Here is a 12559-nt window from a genome sequence, read left to right on the forward strand (position 1 = left end):
AACTGAGCACTTTTAGGAATATTTATTCAATAACATTGTTAGAAATCAGAAGTAAAATAAAAGCATGCAAGCATTTTGTCCAGGTGTGTTTATGCTGCTTCTCACCATTTATCCAGTTACTAAGGAATTATCCAGTTACCAATGCTGCTAAGCACTGACACCTCCCTCACTTGTTATTGGGTTGAACTTTACATTCAATAGTTTTAGAATAATGTATGCAAAGTCTAAATTTCAATATAATTTCAACAAGATGCACTGTTGTAATCAAGAATTCAGTCATGCAGTTTAAACTTCTACAGCAAATTAGACAAAGAAAATCTTGTGGGCTGGAACACAATGCAGATGGTGAAATTGAGGACTTTTGACTTCTTCCTCTTTATATCACAGATGTTCAAAAGAGAGTCGTGGCAAAGGCAGCTCTAAGTCTCTAGTATATGAAATGGCAATTTCATTCATATTTCATTTCATTCATATTATCAAGATGATTTAAAAATGCCTGAGGAGCGAGATTTTTCCAATACTGATGAATCCAGTCCTCCTCATGCTTCCTAACAATCAGGGTAGATAAAAATAACAGGGTTCTGACAAAAACAACCCAAAAGCTTTCTATTTCATAACACTGGAATAATTATACCTCTCAGAATGGCACTTAGATATGACAGTTCAAATGACCACACACCTGTTAGATAAGATTTTTATGTGGTTTTATAAAATGGTTACCAGAAAGTTCAACATTGGAAGAACAACTAAACAGAACACATTTTCTGAGGGATCAAGTTTCAGTTATACTTTACTCAGCAAAGCTGCCTGCCTTGCAGGAGAAAACAAATAAGATGAACCCATTTTTTAACAATGACTCATAGTGTAAAATAAGCCTGAAGCTTTTCTTAAGTACTGTTTTCACTAATATAACTACAAAACCACAAGACTTTAAACTTCTAATACATTAGATTCACAGAAAATACATCATAGTTTGCTGTAATGGCTCCTGAAAAGTAAAGAAATATACACTGCTTTAACTATCTGGTACAATTTAAAGGTTAAGCAACAACAACTGGAAGCACACATTTTAAAAAGCCTTATACAAGAAATCAAGCGTTTTATAGTCCAGCAAGATGCAGTTAGTTAACACTGCTGTTTATGATCTCCTTTTGGACTGCTTTAATTGGTTCTTACCAATATCCGGTCTCCATCAGCACAAACAGTGGCAGTAAAGCATCCATGATGTATATCATAATGTACTACTTGCAAAACAGTAACTTTAAAAAAAAGTCTTGCTCTTCTAGAAAATAGAAATTTAAGCTTTATAAATATACCAGAGGGGGGAAACAAACCGATGAAAGCAGTTCCAAGCTCCAGTCTAGCCTCAGTAGCTGTACAAATACATTAGTGTCCATAACAGAGGTGAATGACCTTGGAACAGTCTAGAAGTCCACTGCAAACATTCCAGAGTTCAGAAGTCATGTCCATCACACTGGGACTTTGTGTTGGCAAAGGGATTTAACAAACTTCAGGCACGTAAGATAAACTGCATCTGCCACATACAGCCAACTCTAAACAAACAAATCTTGCAGTAATAAAATTTATTTGTTTTAATAAAATTCTATAGGCTGTAAAACAATATCCTCATGCAGGTAGGATTTCCACAGGTCAAAGACTTTTCAGTCATGCCCCATTTCTTGAAATGTGAGCATAAACTGCAACAATCCCTTTAAAATGAAGCCTTGCCATGGTAGGAGATATATACAGTTGTGACTATTTTCCAGTTTTACAGAATACAGAGATTTTAGGATGCTTCCATGCAGGCCACCATACCAACTTAAGGGTTTAAATGCCGGCTATTCAGACACTAATACAGTTTCAGCACGTATGTACTTCATCCATTCGGCATGAGATGACACTTTCTTATAATACTCAATGGTTGTGTAAGGCCACCTGAATCTATTCTAACAGTTGTTTCCTCCCTCAGCACACACTGAGATGAATATTTTAATATTAAGACTCCAAACTTAGGGTCCAATTTGCTTGTGTTCACATTTCATTTAATAAGCTTGAGTGAATGCCTATTCCTTCTTATCTCTTGATATTTTACATTCAGTCCTTCTACTGTTTTACTACAGAAGATAAAACTTTTTTAAAGTACACTGTTTATGAGAATTTTAAATCATCAAATGACTGCATAAATGTGAAGACTTCTATTTTTAAAAATGTGGGAAAGGTCAGCCAAGTTCTTCTTCAGCTTTGGTCACATACACAACCATAACAAAATGAGACCTGGGCTATCAACACAAACCCCAAAGAGATCTGCAATGGCTAAAGTAAACTCAGACATGGTACTTTAAATTCAGACATACTGTGCATTTAAGTACTGAAAATTATTGAAACCCCAAAACACATTTCTACTTCACATAAAGCACAACCTCTATGCATGTATGGTACATCTGGCTTAAACCACCTGAAGAAAAATACTCAGTAAGACAAAAATGTGGAACTTTTACCTTAAGATGATAAGAGGTTCTGCTCTGAATATCATCAACAGAAGTGGCAAGTAAGTTACAATTCAAGAATTCCAATTCTTCTTTTCATCGCACTTTCCACTCTATTAACTGGGTAAAACTGTGTGCTAAAGGGTACAAATCAGTCATAGAGATATGTGGGAAACAGCCTTTTAGGAAAACAAGATTACATTCATTTATTGGAATCTTATGTCAAGATGATGGTGAAGAGGAAGCAGCATCTGCTTTGCAAGGACATGCATTTAACATCACAGCGGGAACTTCGTCCCCTTCAAAAATGTTCTCCTAAGCAATTCTCCCACTTTGCATTTTGTAAGATACCACCAAGGCACACTTGAACCATCCACAGAAATCCATTATATTTGTATGTAAAAGCTTACACCCCTCTACAGAAAACAGTTTGGGATACAGGGAATACACACAGACAGGAAGGGAAAGAAAGTGCCTTTGTCACAGAAACATTTGGGACTACAGGACTGCTTTTAGTCACAACTAGTTTCTTAAGTTGCTCACTAGAATTCTGCAGATATTTTTCATATTTACACAGGTACCAAAGTGATCTGCATGGTCCCAACTCTGTCACCACAGCTTCTTGTGTGTTCATGACCTTGATAAGAATAAGCCAGACTACATATAAATAGCATCACCAACAGTCTAATATCAGTAACTAACAAGTCTGACATTTCTGATTTCTGCAAGGTCAACAGCCTGGCACACAACAGTTACCACAATTATAGGCACAGCTCCAGTATGGAAAGGAAAAGGCAGTGTCTGTAAAAACATTTTTTATTTTATAGAAGAAAACTCATTTTTGTTTCAAATTTATCTTTCCCTGTTATGAGATACATATACATGCATGTTTCTGATTTCCACTTCACAGGATTTGTAAAAACTACACACAAGGCAAACTCCACTAAAACACTCCCAGTGAACTATTAGGATCGCTTGACTGTGGACACAACTTCAACTTTGGCTATGTTTTCAATTTATGAAATTAGCACTTAGATGCCACATTAAGCTGCTTCAAACTAGAAGCCAACAACATCATGTGGCAGGTATTATTGATACATTTAAATACATTATAATTTAAAAATAAAATTGATCAAGTTAATGCATGTGTTCAAGTAGGTTTTCACAGGAAGCTTTGAACAGATCAGATGTCTGTGTTACAAAGAAGGAACAGAAAGTTATTCACAAGCATTTTGATGATTTCAGTGAGCAAGGTATAACTGCTCTTGTTTGAAGACACCATATTGTCAGAACCTCAGAAAATTGGATTGTTTCCTCATCAGCAAGAATATGGTATAGTCCTGTGACTGCAGAGAAGCCTGTGGCCATAAAAAGGATTAACTCTGTCAGTCTTATGTAATACCATCACATTTCTGTTTTGTTCAAGTTTTGATGTTATTTCTGAAAACAGGAAAAATCTGTTGTTGCAATAATAAAATGTCTGAGATGCCAAAATAGGGCATAGGCTTCCAAACCAATAGACTTTTTAAGAAGATTTTGAGCTCACCTCACTTGTTCTATGAAGTATGAGCGTGATCTTGTCATTAAGCGTGATCTTGTCAGTTTGTGATTTCTCTCAGCAAACATGGAGGCTGGAAATTTACTTTAAATGAAAATCTAAATTATCATACATTCATGTGACTGCATTCTCTAGGACTTCAGAAGTCAGACACCCTGGCGCTTGTGGGGAGAAAAAAGAAAGAGAACTGTAGAGGCAGTTTCAGTGTAAAGCCATATGAAAATCTGGCTGATTTCAGGTTCTGTTAAAAATTCAATTTCAGCCAAGTTTGAACAAGCTCATTTTGATCTAGCTGTACACTATTTTCCAATCTCTAATCTTATTAAATTTCACAGACTGAGGTGGTACCAGATGGCATCCAGGATACTTTTTTATTCTGAACTTTTGAAAAAAGCTCAAAATACTTATGTGAAAGCTTAAGCAATGTGAAATTTAAACTGAAGGGAACTCTGCATAGACTTCAGTGAAACAAAATTGTATCTTGTAAACATCTTGCAAACATGAGCTGCTGCATAAAAATTCAAACTCTGGTCTCAGCAAAGGTTAAGACTGAGATTCTTGCTCTCCCTGAGAATATTCTCCCACACCTTTGTTTGGCTGAAAGGCAAAGCACAACTTCCTGCAGAAGAATATGGTTAAAAGATACAGAAATTACACAAATCCCAGCTTGTCAGAGAGAAGCACAACACTCTGCTGTTAATTCAGCCTTAAGTACATTTCACTACCAGTAGGACACACAGACCACATTAATCCTATAAGACAAGGATTTGCCACATAATTCTCATTTTGAGATGGAGCATCTGGGCATTAATAGCACATTTGGGAAAAGGATGCATCACATGGAAGAGATGTGAAACAGTTGCCAGCAAGCCACCAAAGGAAAATAAGTCACAAAAATACTGGGCTCCACTTTGGTTAAAAAATTGGTTCTTAAAAGAACTAGAGTCTGAAAAAGCTTCTGGGTGCAGTTAGCACACTCAGCAGCCACTCAGTGCCCTTGCACAATGCTAGACTAACAACAACCAGAGGGTAAATGAAATATCCAAGGTCCCACAGGAAATCCACTGCAGAACAGCCTGGGTACTTTGGCTGGAATAGAGATCTGCATCCATACCAGCTCGTTCTTGGAAGCAGCCAAGCAGCCTCTCTGCTCAGCCCAGGGACAGTCTCTCTGTGAGACAGTGACACAATGGCACCTGCCTAACTCAGGAGTTACACTTTTTTTCATGGTTTTGATCTAACACAGTAGCAAGTCAATATTTCAAGCATATTTTAAAGCAGAACAGCTCCTCAACTATTTGCTCTGAGTGCATCTATATCTGTGTGTGCAAGGGCTGCATAAAAAGAGAAATAGATACATACACACAACTAGAGCCGGCATGGACCTTCTTCCCAAGGATTTATTTATTCATGTAACGAATTTGCCTATCCTGATCCATCAAAATTGTAATCTTTGTTTTAATAGAAGTGCCTAAAAACATACTGGACCTTTTCCAGTCTCTAAAGTAATATTATAATGTAGTTAAATGAAAACAAAGCCTAAATACTTAATTTCCTGTAGATTTCCAAGATTGCAGTTTCAGTTTCCTGACTAAATAATAGGTATTTTGGAATATTCTGTTACAGTTATTAGCATTTTCAATTTGCTCCTAAAAGTCATCAAAACAAAATCAAGCATTAACTTACTCTTTGGCTCCTTAGTAACAATCAGCTTAGGTCAGACAGCATTTTGCTGTGCTGCCATCGCTTTATAAAAATTCCTCTATTTTCACTAAGACTTCTGAGTTACTGGCTTCTGATAGTTTATTATAATTAACAAAGAAAAAAAATCCTAGTGCCAAATTCTGAAGTTCCTGAAATTAATGAATTATAATAAAATTTTCACTGAATCAGTGATTTACCAGTAGTAACAATAATTAAAATACTATCAATACTTACTTCCTGTCACCAGGTATAAGAGTATTCCCCCCCCCAAAAAAAAAGATTAACAAATCTTTAGCAATAAATACACTTCCACACTGTATTTCTAAGAACTCTGATTTTTAAAAGAGGCCTGAAATATCACTAGTCAACACAGCATAATTGCTAACACTGCTAGCACAAGGGAGCACAACCGCAAACAAAGACAAAAACCTGATCTCCAGACCACAGACATCACAGGAGGCAGCAGGGATTGAAAGTGACAGAGAAAGTAACAAAACAAATCAAATTAAAATTAAATACTAATTCCATTTATTGTTTCAATTATTGTTTTAGCACTCACCTCATAAATCCTCACAAATGAAAGCCTTTATTTTTCCTCACAATTGTTCATAAATAGCCCCCCTTCTACTTCATGACCCCACCTTCCATGAGAACACACCAATCTGAAATTTCTTCGTTGTTTTTTTTTTCCTTTGAACTGCTGTAATGTAACACAACACAGGTTTGGTTCAACTGGTTACTTAAAAGGTATTAACTATATCTTAGTAACGGCTACATAAGAGACATGACATCAAACCCTTCACCTCCACCATGATACAGAGTACACAGCTCTTCAGTGGCTTCCTCTTCTGTGAATGCAGGACAGTGCTGCAGTCTATCTTCCTATGGGTTACCAGAGCTTGTTTTGTTAGAGTGCATCCATGAATACTTTGGCAAGGGACTGAGAAAAAGGAATAGCTGAGACCACATTTATTTTCTATTTTTAGCCAAACTCCTTTTTTCTTGTCTACACCTAATTTCCCCATGACAGAAAGGCAGTATTTCAGGAAAAAAAAGCAGCGATCGTGAGTTCAGTTTTTTTATTAACAACCACATGAAGAGACTGGTGTGTTACTGAATGTTTCTTCATAAACATTCCCAGCCTCTTTTTATACCAGTGTACCACAGGACTTCATCTTCCTTCTTTAAACTGGAGTGATCATTTGACTGTTCCAACCTAGGGAATAATTTTTTGTTCATTAATTCAACAAACCTGACTTTGCTTTCAACCTGATATACATCAAATTGTTTAATTGGAAAAAATCAAGGCCCAACAACATACAATATTTTATCTTCTACTCCATTTCTATCCCCAGCATTCTTAAAAACTTTAGATTTTTTTCAGATTTACTTTGGATTTATTTTAAGCACATAATTTTCAAACTCAAAGTTCAAAGAGAGACGTACCTCAAGTATAATAAAATTCCCTAATTGTGTTCTTTAATCATTAGAGATAACAGCATTTGCTCTCAGAACAACTTCTGTAGTGATACAATTAAGCTCAAAGCTGGGATGTATTTTCTACTGTCAGCCAATCTATGAAGACAAAGTCATACTGCAAATAAGGATTACATTTTATCTTTTTAAAAAGTCATCCCAACCTGAAATATTATTGTTTTAAAAATTGCAGAAATAAGAACAAAGGTAGACAAAATTCCCTTACTTTGCTCTATCTCAAACAACTTCTGATAGGCTGGTAAGACATTACTGACTACATTTGACAGCAGAACAGTGTGGAGCACAGGGAGAATCAGAATCTGGATTAGCCATTCTATGCTGCACTTCAGCACCTACTTTTGCTTCAAAATGAAGCAAAACTAACATTTTCCAACTCACAAACTTGCTATGTATGTAGCACATTTAAAAGAAGTGAAAAACCTTTTAGAATGAAGACATTTCATAATACCATTTTGGTTGGTTTGGGTTTTGTTTGGTGCTTTTTCAAATGTTAAATGCCATTGTAAGCAACATCTGATCCTGATAACATCTTTTTCACTGGATCTCTCATAGCAAAACTAAAGATGCAGAACTACAGATTCAGATAGCAGCTCCATGGAAGAGTGAGGAGCTCCAGCCTTTGGATTGTGAGGTCTTTTTCAGAACAAGAGGCTGCTAGACAATAGGAAAAGAACAAATGTACAGATCCAGTGTTTAATCATTTTGTCTGAACTTGAATATTTGCTACTCACAACCACCTACCACCAGATTTCACATCAGTTCAAAGGCAGCAAAGTTATCTTTTCACTGTTTCTACAGGCAGTGGTTGCTCCTCCTGTATTTCAGGTATCAGAAACAAGTTAGGTCAAAGATCATACACCAAAAAATTTTAGTGTTGCTTTAGAAAAGGAAGAAAGATAAAAGACTTTATAGAGAGTGAGGTCAAGAAATCTCACAGAGGTTCACTCTGTAAAATATTTAACAAAAACTATTCAGAGGGAAGAAGTGGCAGCAACTGTTATTTCTTAGCTCCCAGGAACCTGTTTCTTCCATTAACACCTTATTAATGCATGGCAGGTGTTTCCCAGTGCAGAGCTTGGCATTAGCAAGTCACTATGAAGAGAAACAATGGAGAGTTCTATTTCCAACAGCCAAGAAATTACAATAGTATCTATGAAAAAGGAGAAAAAAGGAGAGAATGTTCTATTGTAACCATAGGTCTTTCACATTTATGGTATATTTTAGGGAGCAACTATTTTTCCTGGAAAGAAAAAGCCTTCAGCAGAGGCTACATACACAATATGAGCCTCTTTGAATGCATCCCACTATATTTGTAAACAAGATCTTGAGCTCAAACCTCTGTGTCCTCAGCAACTATTGATAAAAAACAAACAAAACAGTATGACAAAAGCAAGCCAAAGCAACCTTATCAACAAATAAGATTTAATTTTCATTTGATTCTACAATGAATTTCAGCATCTGAATGCCATGGGCTGCATGATCTGGTTTTCTACTTTCACAGAGCATTTCCTTGGTGCAATCATATCCTGGGTAAGGCCTTGGTGACAATTCTCAGAAGAATGCACGTTCTCAACACTCCCATGGTATAAAGTTCAAGCCATGCTCTGTTTCAAGCACAGTTTTTAGGGTAAGATGAAGCACCTGGAAACAGTTCCTGAGATTGGTCCTTCTCAGATACAAACAACACCTGACATCTCTCATCACTCACTCAGTACCAAACAGCAATGTTAACATCAAAGAGCTGAGAGCCACCCCTGATGCACAGACCGTGTTTCATTGGGCACAGTTCCTCAGGCTGCTTTCAAGTTCTTTTAATCTCATGACAGAAAACTTTTGAAAGTTCCTGTTCAGCGAAGAGTACACCCCCCTCCAATACAACCAAGCAAGATGAACAAGCCACTACAACATTTTCTGTAAATCAGGTGAAGGACAGATCTATGTGCCATTGCTTCTGCTTTGTTAATCTGGAGATCAGGTTCTTTCTTACATTAGTAGTGTTAAAAACAGAACACAGTAATGCCAATGGAAAAAGGAGAAAAGCTTCCCAAAAGCTAGCACAGTACAGAGTACTCACTCAGAAGAACCTGCAAAGTAAACACAAGAGGATAGAGAAGGGAGGGGAGTTTGGCTCCAGCTTTAAGAAAGGACACACAGAGAAACTCTGAATCCACCCTGGGCCTTTTTTCAATGTAAGCAATCAATATTGCACAGGTAAGTTGAGATTTCTACAGAAAACAGCTTCTATAACCTTACAAGAACCACCACAGGGCTACTCTATATTCCAACACATATCAGTTAAGAGAATAACCCTCACTTATTGAAAGCACACACTTCTCATTATCCTGAACTGTCACTCTGATCCTACAGCCATTAAAAGTTCCCTAACTTAAAACAATAGTGTCATCTATTGTTCTCTTACCTGGACACTAGCACACACCAGCACAGTTCCAAATAGGAGCTCCTTGCCTCATCCTGCTTTTCTGATGGAGATTTAGCATGGTTGACCATGCTTCCTATAACTGACACAAGTTACCTCCCTAAAAAAATTGCAGTTTTCAATATCTGATGCACTCTGTTGGTTTTTTTTAGGTAAGTAAAATCTCTATTACAAATCATTTTGTTACTTAAGCTACAGTGTGCATTTTAAAACTGCTTAGATATTTTTCAATAGAAAGTAACTTCAAAAACTTCAGAAGTTAGCTGGAAGATGAAAACAAACTACATCGCAAGAGAAAATGTAATATAAAAATCAGGAGACAGAAAATAGTGGTTTCAGGCTTTCATACTTTTAAGAGGTATCTACAGTTCCCACGCGAACAGAATTTTGGGTGAGAAGTAAATTATCCTTTTGTAAAGCGCGCCCCCGCGTGGTAACCAACATCTCTGCAAAAGCAATTTTCTCCACAGCTCCCAAATAACTTTTCTGTCCGCAGAACTACCTTGAGTCAGTGCTCACACCTGCCCAGGTACTCGACGACTTCTCCCAGTGGGAGTGTCCCATACACATGGCAAAACACATGCAACATTCTGCCCCAGAGGCACATTTCCTAATCTATGGGCAAGGTCAAAATTATTAAGAACATTTTTTTCTCATAGCTTGTTTATTAAAGTCTCCTCAGTATTCTCTCTGTATTTTTCTTCTAAGCTTGAAGGTTACTGAGTAGGACCAACCCACTGTCTCCAGAAGAAATAAAAGAATACACCCATTTCACACAAAAGAAGAAAAAAAAATCTTGAAGGAAGAAAATAGATACTTCTGACTAAATAGCAAGTTGAAGAAAGTCCCATTGGCAGTCATTCTTTAATTTAATAGCACTGTCAAAATGTAGTGTTAGAAGAGAAGTAACAAATGTATTTTAAAAAAACAACTTCTACTAATTATACTGAAACATATTCCAAGTATATGTATTAGGAATAACAAGCTCTGGCACCAAATAAAAACTATTAAGAAATAAAACTCAATAGGAACTGTCAATGAAAACATTTGTTAGCTTAAAAAAAAACAATCAGAAATAATATTGTTCAAGTGTGCGGAAAACCAAACTTACACAGAAATAATGAAACTGATTATCAACATCATTGTTCTACTTCTTTCTTCTGCATATGTAAAATATCACCCCATTCTTCTTACTTTGCCTAGTTTTAAAGTATTTAATTCATTTAAGAAGTTTTAATTTCATTAGGATTCAGAGTCTGGATCAGAAAATAAACAATCATTTCAACTACAAGTGAGCTTTTTTGTAGTACCTGCATTATTATATGTGTCAGTTATGACAATGTCACAGATAGACAATATGTTCTCATGACGAAATACCCTAATTTGTTGAGATTTTTCACTTCAAGTTTTTTAAAAAGATATTTAATCTCATATATCTTATTCTTTACTATATTTCTGAATCATTTTTATTATAGCAGCATTTTCTATCTTTTTTTTCCTCTTAAGGTAAGCTGAAAATACTAACCAAAAACAGTGGTCCTGGGAACAAAATATATAATGGTTTGTAACACAAGGATATTACTGTTCTGGTAATATAAAAAATGTCCAACAGAGGGTGATAGAGACCATACATGCATTAGTCACAACTCTATTATCAGTTTTCTGAGTCACAGATCAGAACTGCAATTAAAACAAGTTTCTGGCCCTTTCTGATTTAGTTTGAGATCAAGGAAAGCTTTAAAGCACAATCAACTTCACCCAGATCTATCCTGTACGAATGAAATTCAAATCCATGGCTCTGCTTGCCCTAAGAAACACAGAACAGAGACAAACATGGCATTGTCCAGATGTGCACAAGTAAGAGGAACTGGGACATGCAGGGGACAAGGCTGTATTCATCAGTGCTTTCCTTTGGCAAACCAACTATTTAAACTGAACCTGACCTTTCATTATTTGAGTTCATGAGTCACATGTGAGACACTTCTGCCCCTTTTGCCAACATATATAGGAAACATCAGCCAAGACTCAAATGTCCCTCGCTAGGAATTTGTTTCTTTCACTTACCTTCCTTGAAAGATTGCAATTTTTTTTTCCTAAACACTGTAACATTTTGTTTAAAATTGCCACCATCTTGCAAAAAGTGTATGTTTTCATTACAAATGGAATCTACACAGCAGACTGCAAAAAGTCAACACAGCAGCTCCTTCTGAACACATGAGAAGTAACCACCGTAATGTTTTCTAAAAGAACATCACTGCTGAGTAAAAGGAGAGGTAGTAAGAGCTGAGGCAAATGTGGCCCAATCAGAAAAGTTAGACTACAAGCATTGTTTGCTATAAAGCAATCAAAAGAAACCACTCTGTTGCAGACTGAAAAATATCTCCTCTCTAAAACTGAATCAAAGAAAGATATTGTATTTCTTCTTATTTAAGCTTTCAAACTTTTTGTTCTGATTCTTTCAAAGAACCTCTTCTGTAGAAAATAAAATATGTGGAAAAAGCTCATAGGCAGTCACCTCAATTGTGGCTAAAACACCTCCTGAATCCATCCCTTCAACACCCCTTAGTTTGTTCTCAGTAAATACAAATGTTAAGTAAGAAATCACCCAACCTGTAAAAATAAAAGTTAATGTTTTTCACATCTACTTTAATATAAATTTGAAAAGAAGAAGTTTAAGCCAGCATTGGCCAGGTCTGGGCAGCCCTGCCTTACCTTGCACTGCCCTGCCACACAGATGGCCGTCCCGTTGGGCTCGCAGGGGGTGCCATCGATCACCGTCTCCGCCTGGCGCACGTAGAAGCGGTAGCCGATGGCCCGGCAGTTCAGCTCACACTTCTGACTCCCCTTCACTGTGGACACAACACAAGGACCCGTTAC

General features: G+C 36.6%; 1 protein-coding gene across 2 annotated transcripts in view; it reads right to left on the reverse strand.

Moving 5' to 3' along the window:
* THSD4 (thrombospondin type 1 domain containing 4) overlaps positions 1-12559 on the reverse strand; it is a 238897-nt gene that overhangs the window by 117386 nt on the left and 108952 nt on the right. For both annotated transcript variants that reach the window (XM_058846880.1, XM_058846881.1), the window contains exon 7: positions 12395-12531. In XM_058846880.1, coding sequence (XP_058702863.1) covers positions 12395-12531 — 137 coding nt within the window. The remainder of the gene's footprint in view (positions 1-12394; positions 12532-12559) is intronic.

This window comes from Poecile atricapillus, chromosome 11 (assembly GCF_030490865.1).
Source record: "Poecile atricapillus isolate bPoeAtr1 chromosome 11, bPoeAtr1.hap1, whole genome shotgun sequence".
Lineage (NCBI taxonomy): Eukaryota > Metazoa > Chordata > Aves > Passeriformes > Paridae > Poecile > Poecile atricapillus.